This window comes from Aristolochia californica, unplaced genomic scaffold, assembly GCF_029961685.1.
Source record: "Aristolochia californica isolate CCGP_79_NKW_82.1479 unplaced genomic scaffold, dmAriCali1.0.hap1 SCAF_10, whole genome shotgun sequence".
Lineage (NCBI taxonomy): Eukaryota > Viridiplantae > Streptophyta > Magnoliopsida > Piperales > Aristolochiaceae > Aristolochia > Aristolochia californica.
In genome coordinates this window covers 4,135,264-4,153,631 of record NW_027181771.1, presented here as the reverse complement: position 1 = coordinate 4,153,631, position 18,368 = coordinate 4,135,264, and the positions used below count along the sequence as shown (strand labels likewise).

General features: G+C 35.1%; 2 protein-coding genes across 3 annotated transcripts; both read right to left on the bottom strand.

Annotated features, from left to right (window-relative positions):
- Window positions 1–14,256, bottom strand: LOC137942580 (protein LURP-one-related 7-like). Of its 2 annotated transcripts, none has more exons than XM_068788282.1 (3): window positions 13,964–14,256; window positions 9,568–9,777; window positions 1–226 (listed from the first exon to the last, which is right to left on the bottom strand). In XM_068788282.1, the coding sequence occupies exons 1-3, from the start codon at window positions 14,180–14,182 to the stop codon at window positions 59–61; spliced, it is 597 nt and encodes a 198-aa protein (XP_068644383.1). In that variant the 5' UTR covers window positions 14,183–14,256; the 3' UTR covers window positions 1–58. The 2 variants fall into 2 exon arrangements, with proteins under 2 accessions (XP_068644383.1, XP_068644384.1); XM_068788283.1 differs by having other exon boundaries at window positions 9,568–9,765.
- A 1,179-nt stretch (window positions 14,257–15,435) lies between these two features.
- Window positions 15,436–16,691, bottom strand: LOC137942667 (protein LURP-one-related 10-like). The gene is made up of 3 exons (XM_068788396.1): window positions 16,361–16,691; window positions 15,906–16,136; window positions 15,436–15,809 (listed from the first exon to the last, which is right to left on the bottom strand). Exons 1-3 carry the CDS (start codon window positions 16,607–16,609, stop codon window positions 15,663–15,665), a joined length of 627 nt encoding a protein of 208 aa, XP_068644497.1. The 5' UTR covers window positions 16,610–16,691; the 3' UTR covers window positions 15,436–15,662.
- Window positions 16,692–18,368: the final 1,677 nt, after the last annotated feature.

Here is an 18,368-nt window from a genome sequence, read left to right as displayed (position 1 = left end):
TTAAAGATTTTTAATCATAGAGAACATGTGATCCCTTCCCTATTGTTAAGGAAGTGTTTTACATTTGACATGAGTAACACCTCATCACATTTTCTTCATTATAGCCTCCACAAAAAAATATAGCAATCATACCTACAACAAAATTTTGATCAATTCCTGGATAAATGGTTAGTCGAAATCTATATCTCTCGACGATAACCTTCTGAAGCTTGTACATTGCACTAGTCTGCAATAATGTAATAAAATTAATTAGCTTTATTTCTACTATTCAAGTTATTACCTCACCAGGCATAAAAATGCAAATACCAAGTATATGAGGACAATAGAAGTATGGGTAAATTATTAAATCGATACATCATGAAACACAACAAGAAATTCAATTTTTAGCAATGAGGCACAAGTCGTCGCTAATATACCCAATTAACAATGAACCGACATGGTCTTGTTATACATTGCAAGGAGAAAGGGTATTCACAATTATCTCAATGACATGTCTTTAATTGGGTATATTAGCAAAAAGTTGTTTTTCACAGATAATTTTTCTAAGGTAATTTTATGCTCCTTCCAAATAATTAATAAGGAATCGTATCCCCTTTAGTGATGAATTGTTTAACATTTCACATGTGTAATATTTTTTATACAATCAACTATGAATTTTTAACTTATCAATAAATGTACATTCTTACTTAAATTATACCAAGATGGAGAGTAATTATTAAGTAGTATACATTCTTTATTTTTAGCAATTGAGTGCTTTTTTTCTACTTACTTTATTTTTATTAGTCTAAGCATTTTGTTTTTAGTACTTTTATCTTCTTCATGAATATTTTGAAATAATTTGGTCAGTATTTCAACAGGTGGCATGCGTTCTTAACATGTTATATTTTGACGAGATTAATTTTCTCTCTCTTAAGCTAGGGCAAAAGGATTTGTTCAACTGAGTTTTTATTAGCCTTATCAGTTTGTTAGTTCATGTATAATCTGATAGCCTTTTAGTCTTTTAGCTGTATATTTAGTCTTTAGCCAAAGATTTATATAGTTTTTTAGCTTTCATCTTAGACTTTTTTTTATTGTTTGTATTTTATAATTAAATATTTTTTTAGTTTTATATTAATGAAGTGGTGTGCATTTTACATATTCATTTTATTGCTTTCTCAAGGTATTGACGTAAAATTACTCTTCCCTCAACTTTATCTCATTTAATTCTAGTGTCAAGTTAGTTTCATCTCCATTGTTATTTGTGCCATATCTACATATTTGTGTTGGCCATAGGTTCACTCCATTTTTTTTTTATGATAACAAAACTTAATTGATCTAACAATTTACAAAACTAAGTATTTCAGATATTCTACCTTTAAGGGTCAATACATTTCAAGGTCTAAAGCTTCAAAATGATCAAACCTACCCAAGACCTCAAACAACATTGAAGAACGTCTCTTAAAAAAACACCCATAAGGAAGAAGAGTAGAGTTTAAATGTAAAAATCATATGTCAAAACTCAGTCACAAATGTAAGAAAGAATTTCTAACTCCCTTCTTTGAATACAATAGTGAATATGGAGTTGTAGGTCATACTTTATATATAAACATGTTTAAGAACATACATCTCTTAGAACATGTTAGAGCACTTAGACAAAATAATTCACATGCTTTTAAAGTCAACTTAGTTGAACTGTCATGGAATTGATCGATCAGCCTCTGCCAATGATTGATCATCTAGGAGAGAACAGACCAACACTATAAAGCATGATCAATCAACCTTAGTCGATTGATCGATCATCCAGAACATGGTCATATCAAGTTATAACGCATGATCAATCATCCCATTTGGATTGATCAATCAATATTGTCCAGGCAAGCAAACTTTACATAAAATTATCGATTAGACTGGATATTGCTAGCTTGATCAATCACAGGAAGTTCACTGATTGATCATACTTGCAATGCACAACCAAAGGGGATTTTGATTGATCGATCAATAAGTCACATCTTGACACAAAAAGAGTTATTATGACCGATTGATCGCTCAATCAATGTATTGATTTTTGAAAACTTGCAAAAAATGACTAATTTGGCTTGGAGAAGTTATAAATACCCCCACCAAACCGTGCATTGAGAAGTTAATGAGTATTTATTTGCAAAAACTTTAAGCTTTTATCCTTGAACTTGAAAAACCTCTCAAAAGTGTTTTAGAGTGAAAGAGTTAGCCTTATCCTTAAAAATTCTGTTACTCTTTCCATTCCTTTACTTGCATATCGTACTGTTAAATAAGTGGAAGCTTGGATCTCTTAAGGAGAAGAAACTCTTCAAGGAAAGGGTGTAAGTTTTCCTTTCTTTTATTTTAAATTTGTGAAAAATTCATCTAGAACCTATTCAATCTAGATAGAAAAAACCAACTAGAGCTAGAATCTAACCAATCTATTGGGGAGCTTGTGATTGCAACAAATGTGTGTTGAGCTACACGTGGCTTAATGAGAGTCGGAATCTCTTTATGTAAATTCCAGCTATTAAAGTTTTGAAATAGTGGAATTTCCAAAGAAAGAGTTCTTGGGCGGTGAATACCAATAGGAGAACATCAATAACAAAAAAAAAATTGTCTCCGATGGTCTGTGCATATTTAGCTTACATTGAAATAGTAAATTTGCATGCTTTTTTTATAACACGCACTACTTAAATTTAATTTGAATTTGTCAATTCACCCCCCTCTTGAGAAGCCACGGAAAACAATAGTATCAGAGTAGGCCAAATACTTAATTGAAATCAAAATCCACTTGATTTTGAAAAAGATTAAATGACATCTCAAGAATAAGAGTTTGGTTATGGCATAAGAGACTAGGACATATAGGAATAGACTCCTTGAACAAATTAGTAAAGAAAAACCTAGTGAGAGGACTACCTAATAAAAAAATTGTAAGAGAGAGACTTTGTGATGCTTGCCAACTTGGAAAGCAACACAAAATTTCTTTCAAATCTAAGAATACAGTTTCGACCTCTCATCCTCTTCAACTAACCCACATGGACTTAGTTGAACCAATTTGAACTTTAACCCTAAACAAGGAGCGTCTCAGCATAGTAGTGGTAGATGACTAATCAAGGTTCACATGGGTAAATTTCTTAGTTCATAAGGATGATGTTTTTCCAACTTCCACCAAACTATGTGAAAAAGATTCAAAAAGACCAAGGCTATAGCATTGTCAAAATTAGAAGTGATCATGGAGAAGAATTTGAAATTTCACACTTCGAGGAATATTGTAAAAAAACATGGTATAGACCATACATTTTTAGGTTAGTGTCAAAGGATATATCCATATAAGAAGTATTGATTTTGAAGAAACCTATGCACCCATAACAAGACTAAAAGCAATTTGAATCCTCTTAGCCTATACTTGTCCCATGAAGTTCAAATTTTACCAAATGGATGTAAAGAGTGCATTCTTAAACGAGTACATTCAAGAAGGGAGTTAACGCTCGATCAATAGGGTGTCCATATGAATCCTCTTAGACCTTTAAATTTTGTCTCTTGAAGGAAATCCATCTGATATACTAGAATTGCAATTATTAACTCAATTAAGTTTTGTTATCATCAAAATCATGAAGGGAGTTAACACTCGGTCAATAGGGTGCCCATATGCAACTCAAAAGGATTTTTGTTGAGAATGGGCCTTACATTTACTCGATTTATGATATAGCAAGTAGCATTTACAGCTTCAGCCCAAAGTCTGCGGCAAATTGTATGCATGTAGCATAGCTCTTGCCATCTTAATTAAAGTTCTATATCTTCTCTCAACAACACAATTTTGTTGAGGAGCTAAAATGTATAGTTTAGACCATGCTTTGACCAATATTCCTCAAATTGTGAATGTCCAAATTCTTCTCTATGATCTTTCCTAATCTTGATAATGCTATAGCCTTGATCTTTTTGAACATTTTCATACAGCTTGATGAAGGTTGGAAATGTATCATCCTTATGTGCTAGGAGGTCTACCCATGTGAACCTAGAATAGTCATCTACCACCACTAAGGTGACACATTTTCCCTTTAGCCTTAAGGTTCAAGTAGGTTCAACTATATTCAAGTGGATTAGTTGAAGGGATCAAGAGGTTGAAATTACATTCTTTGATTTGGAAGAGTTTTTGTGTTGCTTTCATAGTTGGAAAGCATCACAAGGTTTCTCTTTTAAAAAAATTTAATCTGGTAGTCATCTCACTGGGTTTTTCTTAACTAATTTGTTTAGGGAATCTATTCTTATGTGTCCTAGCCTTTTATGCCATAACCAAAATTCATCAATTTTTGCACCCAAACAGATGGCACTAGTTGAGGGTGTACCAACTATGTCACAACATAGAGGTTTCTATTTTTAAGCCCTTCTAGAACTAGTTCATTATTTTCATTCTTTACTAAGCATTTGTTCTTTTCAAATGAAACTTTGATACCTTTATCACAAAATTGATTAATGTTAAGTAAATCATGCATCAACCCTTCTACATAATAGACATTCTATATGAAAGAGGTTGAGGTACCAATTTTACCAATTCCTTTGATAATACCTATGCTATTGTCTCCAAATATTACATGACCAACATCTTTAGATTTGAGTTCTACAAGCTTCTTCTTGTCACTAGTCATGTACTTCAAGCACATGCATCCAAAATCCATACATTTTTTTGTGCCTTGGGTCAGAGACAAACTCATATCACAAGAAATTTAACCCTTAGAAATCCATTTTAAGTTGGCTCCCTTGTCCCTTTGGGATAACAATTGAAGCACTAGGTGATTTGGGCATCCAAATTTGTTTGCCCGAGGTTTGTGGGTCACCACCTAGCCTTAACCCCACTATTAAACTGGTATGTAACTATAAAACCCAAAGACCATGACAATCATAGGTCCCAGAGCTGGTTCAGATAAAAATATCAGGTACTTCAAGAGTCTATGGCATAAACTTCCTCCTCCATGGTATGTTTCCATTGGGGATCTACAAGAGCTTTCATGGAGGTTCGAGGGACTAGTATAGATCCTAATAAAGCAGAGAATAATTTATAGGTAGAGGAAAAGGATGAAAATTAATATACTTGGAATAGAATGATGTGCAATCTCTTATCCCTTTTGTGAAATATTCTCCTAGTTAATATCATTTACATTTTGCTTTTCACATTATTTCTTTCATGGAGACAGACATTTTTAATATCCCATAAACCATGTAATCAATTCTATTGTAATTTATTTACAAGAAAAAAAATATTAAAATTAATTAAAAAAAACTTTTAGCAATAAACAGTATTTCTTGCTAAAAAGGATTTTTTTTGTGATAGATTTTAGCAATGACATTAGTTCATTGTTAAAAACATGTTAACAACGATAGCAAAATTCATCGTTGTTGATTTTTAGGACTCCACAGATTATATCTTGGGTAAAGAAGAAAACACACGTTGGGGAGAAAAGAGGAGAAAATGGGGTTATGAACTTAGTCCAAACATCCCCCTTAAGTTATATTTATATATGTTAAAAGTAACAATATTACAATTATACCCTATATCCTAGTAAGAGTGAAGATGAGACAAAAACCATAAACTAATTACATCGAAGACACTCCAACATATTCATATCTTCTAACACTCCCCCTCAAGTTGGGAGGTAATAGAAATGATCGCAGTTTGAAACAACTAATATAGATGTAGTAATAAGCTTCTTCATCATGGTGTCCCAATGATAAGTACGAAACTGAACACAGACTTTCAAAGGGTACAAATGGGTGATAAAATATAAGTTGAAACCAACCTCAAATGATTTCGAACAAATATAGTGATAATAATCACTAAAGTGGGTAATACTTGTCATTCACAAGACTGAGAAAAAAAACCAAAAGTACTAATAAAAAGTCTCAATGGACTTAAAAACACCTATATATATAAAAAGGAACCAACCAAAGCAACACATCATAAGGGTTAGTTAAAGGAGGTAAACGATAGTCAAATAAAGGATGGTACGAAAAAGGCTGCCAAATAATAAAGGGTAATGGTTAATGAAAATGGAAGATAAGATGAAGAAGTTAGAGTCATTGTGTGTTTTATTTTCCTAAGTAATTCAATTATCCATCATATGAACCAATGCTGACAACAATCAACAAATATTAAACCCAACACAAGCAACCGATGAGTTCTTCTTCAATAATAATGTCTCAATCAAAGAGACACAATAGTAGTTATGATAATGATCCAATGCCCAAATAATATGTACCAAATATTCAATTATATAGCAACGGATAACCGGTAAATAATGAAGGTTCTTAAGAGTAATAAGGACACATTAATTAATTTGTAGTGAGTCCATCCTTGAATAAGGAAGTTGTGCACCAAGTAATAAGCTAACGATAATCCAAGGTAATAATCAAGCCAAAATCAAGGGTCTAAGTCAAGAGTGAGTGACCCCGAGTTAAAAAATAGAGTTACGCCAATCAATGTTAGACCAATATAGTCGAGTCATGGGAGGGATCGGTATTGTACATGAGACCAGAACAAATATGCCAGAGGCAGAGAGCAAGTCAGGCTGACTCGTAAGTTCGAGTTGACCTTGTCCGAGTTAGTACTCACTGGTACTGAGTCAATTTGAGTTAGGCTAAATCAGACTCAGATTAATAAGAGATAAGCTTGCAAATAGAACAGTAATAACTCAGTTATAACTCAGTAATAAGAGACAAGTCAGCCATGAGATTGCAACTGTAATAACTCGGAATAAAGGGCTGAGTCAAGATCGAGTGGAGTCTGAGTCTGATGGATGAGGAACTGGTCTAATGAAACAGAGTTAGCCAACAAGTTTTTGAGTTTATTGCAAATTAATAATAGCCAAATAATTTGAGATAAGGTTCTGAATTCCAGAACTCAAAAAAACAAAAGTCTATTGCAACAATCAATGGACGAATATGAGTAGATAGCAAGATGAGTTACCAACTCGGGATGGACAGCAACACAGCAACGATGAACCAGCTCAGCACGTCCAGAAATAAATCATTGGCAAAGACGCTTGATTGAAGAAGAAACAACAATCAATTACGATTGTAATTGCAATCAAGGAGTTTAAAAGGGCAGTAAGCCAGATCAGGATCACGTCCAAAGATAGAGTTGGTAATTGGCTCGGAATCTCTATCAAAAACAAAGATACGATCTGGCAGTAGTAGATACTGGAGTAGCGACAACTGGATAAATAGGCAACAGTTGCGAATATCGCATGCTATCAAAGGAGACGGCCACCATGGACTTGTTGAATGACCGTTGAATCAAGTTGATCAGTACAGCTAGATAACTCGCGAGATCAACTTGGAATGATACCAAATAAGTTGTGTTGTCCTCTCAATTCGTGATTTCTAACAACAATAGAACAATGAGGTAGTTGGAAGATTTTGATAGCAATACCATACGTGATTTCGACAACTAGAAGATACCAATTGGAAGACTTGTGTCTAGATAAATTTATACAGGCAGTTGTCACTTCACAATCATCACTGGACAATTAACTATGATAGATCTCTAACATGGAAATCATTCCAGATTTCTAACAGCAATCGTGTGTTGGCTCGGATGAGAGCAGATAAGGCCAGGTTAGATGAAAAATGAAACAAAGTTCGTCCAACAAACTTCCAGCATATGATTTGCTAGATGGGGAAGAGAATTTCAACTTGCCAACATATATCTTTCCTAGATAAAGAACAAGTCGTTGGATCAGAGAGATAAAAGAGAGATACCATAGTTTGTTGTCGTTGTAATCCAATGCAATTTGATGATAATTGTAATTTGATGTTGTTGATAATTTTTCACGTGATTGTTGTTGTTTTCAAATCCAATGATACAACACCAAGTTGTCAACATCTTACTACTTGTTGGATCCTTGATTCAAGCCGATAAGTCCAGCTGAATAATACCAAATCAACGACATTCAAAAACGTCCAAACAACAGAATCCTAGCTCAAGATGGCGAGACAGATGCAAAGTCCATGATTGAGGGAAGTAAAAACCAAATTCCAAAAGGGAGAGACGCCGGCAATAACAAAGCTTTTTGTGAATCTTGTTGTGAGCCAAAAGTAAGGGTTACACAACAGAGTTGCGTGAGAAGGTAGAGAGCTTAGCAGTAACAAAGTGCAAGATCAACCAAGAGAATACCATCAACGAAATACCGTGATAACCATGAGGAAGCGGAAGCGAAAACTGCAAAGTAAGTTCGGTCTAGAATTAGTTCTCAAGCGTGATCGCATTTCAGGAATCGCTTCAACCACCATGTTATCATACTCAGCATGAAAAGGTTATAAACAAGTTCGTCCTCCACTGTTGCAATCAGACATCAGAACAAGAACGTTGTTTGCCTCTGAAATAATTCTGAATTCTCATATGATAGCAAAGCGACTTCTGAGCGCTAATTTGGATGCAAGGCTTTTCAGTTTCGGCCTCTAAAAAACTGAAATGGTTGTCATAAATCTTAAGCCTTGACTGATACAAGGACAACCAACGGATTAGTTTTTCCTAGTTATTAAAAGCAAAGGTCTCTTGTAGCTGGTTTTAGAGGTTCTATCTAGCAACTTAAAGAGGAAAAAACAAGTTCGGCCAAGTATATCGATCTTGAGAGAAGCATAACAACTTATAATACCAACAAGTATACCGAGCAAAGTTGCAAGCATACTAGTAGATTAGCAACAAATAATACTGAAGGGAAGCATGAAGTATCAATTACTTCAGAATCAAGAACAAGAGAAAACTTATCTTTGTCATGCAACTCCTTCATGTCGAATTCTACAAAATCGTAGCTAGGAGTCCTAAAAATCAAAGTTTTGATACCATGTTGATTTTCAAGACTCCATATATTACATCTTGGGAAAAGAAGAGAACACACGTTGGAGAGAAAAGAAAAGGAAGAATGTGGTTATGGACTTCATCCAAACCCTCCCCTTGAGCTATATTTATAGATGTTAAAAATAATAATATTACAATTATACCCTTCACCCTATTAAGAGTGAAGAAGAGACAAAAAATATAAACTAATTATATCAATGACACTCCAACATATTCATATCTTCCAACAATCGTTAAAGATTTATTTAGTGATGACTCAACATTTGTCATTTTTAACAATAACATCGTATTCATTGTATGTATTTTTAGTGATGACTTATGAGTTTTGTTGTTAAAGACTTTCAATATCAAGCATATAATGATAAGTATTATCAAACAATAAATGTCGTTCCTTAAAGACTTTTAGCAATTAATGAAGAGGATTAGTGATGAAGGACAAGGATTCATCTTAAACAAGATGCAAGTTACAATTCAAATGTTTAAGGTGCACTATACAATGTCCAAAATGGAAATGTGTATGGTGCTTTAAATAATCTAAATCTAAAAAAAGATTATGATGATTAAATTCTGCATTGTATTTCAAAACTTTTGTACCTCTTTTTGAGTTGTATGTTTGTGAATTACAACGAAATACTTACTTTTATAGTTGTGACAACTATTTCCCTTATAATATGAAGAAGTTGTAATTGTTCTTTAAGTAATAGAATGTAAAAGTGCAAATCAGTGTTGCTTACCTGTGCAACAATGGAGTTTCCCTTGTAGATGGTACAAGATCTTTGTAATGGGCTACCTTTCACTTCAAAGTTAGCAATTATGTCCTTCCCATTTTCACCCACCAAGAAAACTTCTAACTCTGACCTCAACCGAGAATGTAAAGTGGCCTTCACTTTGAATATCAAATCTTTCAACTCCTCACTATCCCCACGAAAGGCCTGCCACCCTTCCTACAAGAGAGCTCTCACAAACCCATATGATAGAATCCAAAATAAAAGGAGATGAGGCCTTATGTACAAAATGAATAGAAAAATGAGTCATCAATTTCAAAAAGTGTAAATATGAGATGTGAGGATAGTTTAATTATTACGTAATTAGGTCATATGAGGCAGCCAAGTTTGGGTAAATGTTGTAATTTGGTTTCTTAAACTCTAAATATATAAGAAGAGTTTATGTGAGAAAGGATTAGTCTTCCCTACTTGCACAAACTTTCTTCTCCCTTCTCTCATACTAAATATTCTCTCCTTTTTCTTCTCTCTACTTGAAATTCTCTTTAGAGTTTTTCTCTAATGGGTGGTTGAGATTAATAGTGTGTAGTAGGACATAGGTAATTATCGCCCATCAAAAGAGAATGAACCAGAAAAATAGTAAGAGGAGCGGAAGATAAATCGAGCTTTGAAAACTCTAGAAACAGACTATGAAGTCATTAGAGCACAAATTTTGGCTAACACTAAGTATCTCTCCTTTGCGGACACAAATGCCTAGTGCGTTGTAAGAAGAACCGATAGTAGGCCGAATGCTAGAAAATAAATTGTTTATGCACTGGTCATAAATTCTAATCAAACTAATCAAGTGATAAGTTGTAGTGTAAGGAAGTAAAGGTATACTAGTCTTTATCATAGTAATTAGGCAATTTTTAAGAATTTAATATAACCAAAATAGTAATTTAATAATTAAGAGAGAGTAAAGTAGGGGATGTGGGAATGTTCTAGTTTATGTAAGAGTCATATTAGTAATTAGAGTTTGCTAGGATCCCCGTTACAAACAAAGATGATAAGGTTTAGCATAGAGCCCAAGAGACCTAATGGACATATTGCATATAAGTGATGAGGTGCTATTTACATCGGTTGTTTTTATGAAAGTCTCAGGCTGCGATTGGTGTTGAATTAGGATTTTGGGGTTCCACTAAGCTAAGGGACATGTGACAGGGATAGAGGATGTGTTCAAGGGAAGGCTATAATAACAAATGAAATGACTTGAAGATAGAACCAAAGTTAACTACCTTTACGGAAGAATTTTCTACCTGCTTGGATGGTGTAAGGGCGATTGAGGTGAAGAGTGAAACCAAGGACTCATGACTTAGCCAAAGGTTGTCCTGGTAGGGAAAGTGCTTCTAGTTAAGATTCGATACATTGGATAAAAGCCCTTTTTACTCACAACAATTCACTTACTGTACTTAGCTTTTACATTTGATCTTACCACTACACTTTTTTTTTTTTTTTTTGCTTCTCCAATTAACAAAGTTTTCTCCTATAACTTTACAGTAGTTAAGAGGTATAGTTCTTGTTATCAAGTGAGCCAATCCAATCTGCATATGAAAAACCTTCAATATCAATATACCCATGACATTTTTAAAGTAGTCATTATCCTGGATTTTTCTTTTTAAGTATCAAAGAATTCTTTTCAAGGCCAACCAATGAAATTGTTGGGGATGATATATGAACTGACTAATGACATTGACAACAAATAAAATATTAGGTCTTGCAATAATAAAACAATTGAGTTTACCAACCAAATATTGATATCTGCCCCACATCAACCTCCTAATCAAATTCAATACATAACTTACTATTCAGGTCCATAGGATTATCTAGTGGCTCGCATCCAGTTTTTTTAAGAGATCTAAAGCATACTTTCTCTTAGATAAATTATGTTGTTGTGGGATTGAAGAAACTCAATCCCAAGAAAGTATTTTAGCAAACCAAGGTCTTTTGTTTGGAAGGCTTTACTTGAGTTTTCTTTCGCCTTTTGAATGCCCACTATATCTTTGACTATTATAGCGATATCATCTACAATCATAAGAATCATATGTTGATTGGTTATTTTGTGATAATCGATTGATCACTCTCACACCTTTTGAACCCAAACCAAAGGATTACCTTGCTAAAAATTTTCAAAAAAAACACATGGTGATTATTTTAACCCATAAATCCGTATTAAGTTTACGTATATTATCTCCAACAACCACAAAAGTAGGTAGTTGTGTTATATAAACCTCTCTATATATATCGCCATCAAGGAAAACATTCTTAACATCTAATTGAGAAATTGACCATTTAAAGTTGGTAGCAAGGAGAGAATAGCACATATTGAATTCAAGTTAACCACAGGAGAAAATTTTTCTTCATACTCAATGTTGGAGGACTAAATGTAGTCCTTAGTTTCTTCATAATCAATGTTGTTTGATTAAGTATAACTCTTAACAACCAGTTTTGCTTTATACCGAGTAATAGTACCATCGAAATTGTGTTCTAATTAAAGACACATCAATAAACCATAGGTTTTTTTTGTCATGGGAGAAAAGTCAAATCCTGAGTGTTCTTATAATACATGAGAAGGAAAAATTTACAAAACAATAAAAAAATTGGGTTAATTGGCTGAGAAACATGGGAATCAATGAAAATAGAAGAACAAATAAAACATTAGATAGAGATAAAGACAAAGATATTTTGCATTATCAATGCTTTATACTTTAGTGTGGGGTCTATCAACAATAAAAAACAAACTGATCTATAGTACAAGAAGACAATGAAGACAAGTTCTCAACTTTCCCAGTAAGATGTTTTAAGGCTCTAGAGTCAATATTCTAAGGTGAAGGAATGGAACATGAAACAAAAGAAAATATACCAGTAGTCGCAAATGTGATAGTAGGAGCACTATGTGCAAAGGTCATCATACTCTTGAGCTTCTAAAAAATGTCAAAATCTTCTTCCATAAGAACCACCTTGCTGTTTGAGGTGTTAGAAGACCCTTCCTTTTTTACTTCACAATTAATGGTGGTGACTTGATTAGCTTTGAACAAATTTGTAAGCTAAATCTCCACTACTCCGATATATACCATAATTACATCTACCTATTATTCCTTTGCCTTTGCCTTTGCCAAAATTGCCACTTCCCCTCCCTAGGAGAACATGGCAGAGCTCTCCAAATATTTAGGTTGTAAGTCTAGTACTTTTGTCAAATTTGAAACATGACTGACTGCATAGACATCATCAAAGAAAGGTTTAGCTATTGAGCTGGTGATTTTGCAACATCTTTGCCAGACAACAAGTGCTTCTCTTTGTTTTTTTGTAAGTTGAAAATTTTATAGAATATGGTTAAGCAAGTTTCCATTCTTGTAGAAGTCCTCTAAATCGAGTGAAGTGCTCATTGAGATTGTTACGTACTTGGTCATGTACATCTCTTGAAAAATATCATTGAGCTTTTGGAGACTTTCAAGAGTACAATATAATATACCAAATGTTTCCCAAATATCTTTAGTTGTATCTACATCATTAGCAACAACCTCTGCCATGCAATTTATGAGCCAACTTATTACAAGTGTATGTTCATTTATCCATTTTTGGTGGGAGGAATCTTGGTTATTGAGGGATGGAGTCTTAGTAAGATGTTCAGCAAGATCTCTAGGATTCAAAAAATGTTTGATAGATTGAGACCATGAAGGGTAATTTAAGAAATCATGTTTGTTGAAATCAATGATTTGTGAGAGTTTGTTGTCATGATTGGCTAAAAAGAAACTTGAAAACTTGAATTCCAAAAGATTGGAAGACACTTGGTAATTAGGAAGACCAACCTCAAACTTGAAAGGGCCAAAGAAGTGAAACAATTCACATAGATCCGTGATTTTTTTTAAGACAAGGATGTGGGTTACAAATAGGAGATTCATTACTCCATGCATGGCAAGGACTCAAACAACTATGATTTAGACAAGAAAATTCCCATCAAAGATATACTAAAAGAGGAGAGTTTCTTGAGAATTCAAGTATGAACTATGTTCAAACCATAATTTTAGGATCTCATGCAATAAAAAAACAGATTTCTATCAAAGATCCCATGTAACAAGTAATAACAAAAATGTTCATGCCTTGTATGGAAGGAGGGTGGGGGAGAAACCACCCTTCCGCCTTTTTTCAGTCGATGGCCCCTTACTCCTTCAACGGAAAAAGGGGGAGGCGGAGAAGCTAAGCTTTCATTGAACTGATTTGGTTTTTTTTTTTTTTTACTTTAAATAAAATAATAATATGATGATATCATATTAGAGGGAGCAATTAAACGGAGAAGGCTGAAATCTACCATGAGATTAAAAGGCCGACAAATTTTTGCCGGTAATTTTCCTGAGAGAAGGAGAGAGCTTACGTTGCGATGGATGGAGATGACAGGATTGTTGTTGGCGTCGACAAGCAGTCTCTTACCCCGGCGTTTGCATCCTGATGAACGCCTCTGGACCTTGAAGACAAGATTCCCGTTCGCATCCTTCACCGTCAGACCGGCCCAAGTGAGCTTCAGAGGATTCTTCCAGATGATCAGATCCACCGGAATCTGCGACGTTGTCGGGAAATCGACCGAGTGCTCCATCTTCTTTCCTCTTTGCAGCAGGAGTACAGAAAAAATGAAGAAGATTAAATTGAAAGATGTCGGAGAAGAGAGAAGCTGTGCCTGCACATAAAGAAAATCTCACACGACGTTTTCTCCCAATTTCAAGAAACCCAAAAGATTTGGTAAAGGAAAATCCAGCTGAAATGACTCAAATGGGCTTGCCCCATGCCTTAAATTCTTTGAAAGGATACGCGTGACAAATACGCTTTATGGACTCGAAAGAAAAATAAGATATATTCTGCATCGTCGTCCCGTTCTTTCACATGGAAAAGAATCTTCGCCTCTGTTTCCAGTCTGTTCAACGCCTAGCAACCGTGATTTAATGGTGTGTTGCAGTTGACTTATTCTACACATTTTATTCCTTTCAAAAAAGATTAAACAAAAACGCTGTCCGGTTGCCGTCTCGAAGAAAGACGGGTCAGTTGGTATTAAATTAGTGAAAGAATGCCTCCACCTTCCTCATGCAGGCTGGGATCGTGAAGAAGGAAAAAATCAAAATTCTGAGCCACAAAATCTCCGCAGGTCATTCTGAAGCATCCAATCTTTCTTTCTCTTCATTGTGCATCGAAGAGAAGATCCATCCTGCTCATGTTCATGCCATCATAGTTGACATTATCATATGGTTTAGACAAACAAAACTGGTTTGATTTGCATAATGAGTTGTTCACTTCTAATAATAGTCTTTTTGCAGGTTTTGAGGGAAGATCACACAAGGCAGTTTAGTTTGGGGTCTCCTCTCTAATGCTGGTTTGCTCGTATGGATTGGTTGATTTGATCATCATCTCCAAAAATTATGCTCACCTCCCAAAATTTTGTTTGAGATTATACTAGGTCCCAACTTGTTTATTATTTTTATAGTTTTTCCGTTACAATCAAAGATCACACTTATACAAGGAGGTATAATTACTATAATTTATATGTGGTCAAGGGAAAACTTGGCCAATCTCTATACCAAGGGCTTTCGAGAGAGAGAGAGAGAGAGAGAGAGAGTTTCAAAAACATTCTTTAACTCCTCTAAGGCTGTCTTTTCAAGCAAGAATTTTTGCCAAATTATCTCTAGAATTTCTAGCCATCTCAAAAACATTATTTCACTCAGGATTGAGGGTGTCAGCACAATTGTTGAAGAACACCATCATAGGCTTGTCATCTACCTGTCGGCAAACTTTAGAATTGAAGTGGGAGCATTTATTCTTTTATATAAACCGTTTATCTACTTCATAAACTCTTGTTACTTCAATTCTTTTTTTCTTTTGGGTGTGATAAACTCTTACAATGTTGCAGGTCAGAGCAGAATATGATTTCTGCAGGCAACCAACAAGTTCATCTACTGCACATCATAAGCAATCCATGATCAAACTCATCCATTCAAGAAAAAGCGATGCACGCTTGCAACAGTGTAAATGACATTAAAGTAAACCAAAAAAATCCTGATAAGAAAAGCAGATAAAACAGTTCATGATCAATCTCCTCCATCTCTGTCTTTGTTAATTTCGTCCAGCATAATGATGAGAGCAGTGATGAAGGCATAATCAACGTACGGATAGACAGTCACACCGAAAGCATCCTTTCCAAGAACAATGTTCTTCGCTGTGTACTTTTTGTTCATCTGGATCATTAAATTTGGTAATTGATCAGAAGCCATGATCAGAGTCAGATAATTCCTTCGTAAGAGATAAGAAAAGGGCAGAGACAGAGAGCTCACCTGCGCTACGATAACATTGGAATTTCCGAGGTAGATGGTGCAAGACCTCTCGAAGAAGCTTCCCTTGACATGGAAATCACAGGTGTGTTCACTTGTGTTTGAAGCCAAAAAGACATCCAGTTGCGTTTTAAACAGCTGAATCAAGGAAGCTTTCTTGACACTGAATAGGAGATTTTTGGAATCTGTACTGTCTCCCCTAAAAGCTTGCCATCTCCTGTGTGCAGACATTACCTGAAAGAAGAAAAACACCAGTAGTTTATTCCCCATCCAAATCGTTCTAAATTAATTCCGACCGCCACGAAATTTTGTCAAATAACAATAGATCTGAGAGACCCAGAAACAGAGACCAGCATAGGAATCATTTGATTGGAGAGTTGGATCAATCGAGCAGCCACCAATTCACACCCAACATTTAAATTCATTTACGATTGCTCACACAGAAAGAAGAAATAGACCTTTTGTTGCAAAGTAACGATGGGATTGCCGGCGGCATCCAATAGGATTCGCTTGTCTCTGAGACTGAAGAGTTTGCCCTTAACCTTGAAGACGATGTTGCCGTTGATGTCAGTAACGGCATAATCCCCGTCGGTAATGCTCAAAGTCTTTTCGGTGACGGTGAGGTCAACAGGGTAAGGGGTACAGAACTGAGGGGCGATCACGGCGATTGCCTGAGTTGGCGGAGCGTAGCTGCTCTGAGCCATCATGGTGGACAGATGAATCAATCCCAAGTACTCTCTCTGGTTTCTTACCGTCAAAACTTCGTATAGTGTAAAGCAAAGTTGCCGGTGGAGCTGGAACAGAAGGAGAGCCCTTTATAATACAAGATACAGGACGTTATTATAATTTAGAGGCTTATCGTCTTGTTGGGAATATCCAAGAAATAATGGATTGTGATTTAAAATTTTGAGGATTGGAATGACTGAGTCGTCGTCTTTGTCAGTTGCGACTGTCGGCCACAAATGGGCGTGGAAGAAACTTGAATCCGTCCCTTACCGCGTCTTGCAGATTGGACACGGTTACGCATCCATCAGCAAACGCGTTGGTCAATAGGTATCTCAAATGACATTGATATATATATTCACTACTAACCTAATGTAGCCTTATCCAACGTAATTTAGTTATATAAATATATATAATATATATACGGAAAGTCATTTGGTGTGAAACATGTGAAAGGGTTATCTCAGATGTCCTATCAACCACTATCTCAGTCGTTCCAATACAAAAAGTTATTTAGTGCGAAACATGTTAAATAGCTATCTCAACTAATTGATCATGATCGGATGGCTAAGATAACCGTTGATCTGATGACTGAGATACCCGTTGATCGATCGACTGAGATAGTTGTTGATCATGATCGAATGGCTGAGATAATTGTTGATCTAATGACTGAGAAAGTCGTTGATCGATCAATTGAGATAGTTGTTGATCATGATTGGACGGCTGAGATAGCGTTTCGCATGTTTCGCACCAAATGTTTTTTCTTATTGGATATATTTATAAAATACGAAAGTTCTATTGTGTGAAAGTTATGACATTGCGATTCCATCCATTCGATTTTGATTAACGACGAAGGCGAATCTCCGCTCATTCCCTCTCACTTCACCTTCACTTCACCTAACCTATTGCCTCGCTTCATCGCCCTGTCGTCGCCTGAGTCATCCATCGACATTGTAATAGCCGTTTCGTATTCTAATCTAATCTAATCTAATCTAGCCTAATCCAATAGATCTAATGTAGTCTAAGTTTGTGATCTCTCTCTTTTCCCAAGTTTTTCTTCTATTTATGATATTTTTAGTTACATGCTTATTTGGTCTATACTCTTGCTAATTTTTTCTTCTTAAACATTATTGCTTCAATCCACATTTCAAGTAAAAGACTATACTTGTTAGAAACATGATCAATTGGTATTTACATGACATCTGATAGGTCAGAAAATGATCACATTATCTCTATGGGTTGACTAAGTCAACTCACAAAACCTACTGTGATACCATGTTGAATTTCTGGAAAAGAGAAATAATTCATTGACTTATATAATTTGAGTACATGAACCTCTATTTATAATAGATGAAACAAGTATAATCCAATTACAATTAAACTACTTTTATCACAGTTTCACCCAAAGTTAAAAATTAAAAGATAAGTGTTAGAACAATTGAACAACTAAACGTAAATAAAAGACTAACAAAATTAAAACACATTTAAATTGAGACTCTTCTGTGAAGCAACCTTCCATACTAATTTTAGCTTTGTAATTTTTTTTGTTGTGAGAGTCATGTGAGTAGGGGTAGCTTCGAACCGAGCGGCTTGAGTTCGGATCGGTGTCGGCTCAGTATCTCTCGAGCTTGAGATTCAAAATCTACTCGTTTGAGTTAACAAACTGAGCTCAAACGAATCAAGGTTCTACTCGAAAGCTCTTGAGCCGGCTCATAACGGGGTGAGTCGCGGGAGTTGGATCGA

Bases quoted from the DNA above. Each gene is read 5' to 3' on its own strand.
- LOC137942580 (XM_068788282.1), bottom strand. From the start codon at position 14,182: ATGGAGCACTCGGTCGATTTCCCGACAACGTCGCAGATTCCGGTGGAT. The intron at 9,778-13,963 runs GTAAGCTCTCTC...GCTCTCTTGTAG, and splicing joins TCATCTCCATCCATCGCAAC to GAAGGGTGGCAGGCCTTTCG. The intron at 227-9,567 runs GTAAGCAACACT...ACATTATTGCAG, and splicing joins GAAACTCCATTGTTGCACAG to ACTAGTGCAATGTACAAGCT.
- LOC137942667 (XM_068788396.1), bottom strand. From the start codon at position 16,609: ATGATGGCTCAGAGCAGCTACGCTCCGCCAACTCAGGCAATCGCCGTG. The intron at 16,137-16,360 runs GTCTATTTCTTC...TTCTTCTTTCAG, and splicing joins TCGTTACTTTGCAACAAAAG to GTAATGTCTGCACACAGGAG. The intron at 15,810-15,905 runs GTGAGCTCTCTG...TTAATGATCCAG, and splicing joins CCAATGTTATCGTAGCGCAG to ATGAACAAAAAGTACACAGC.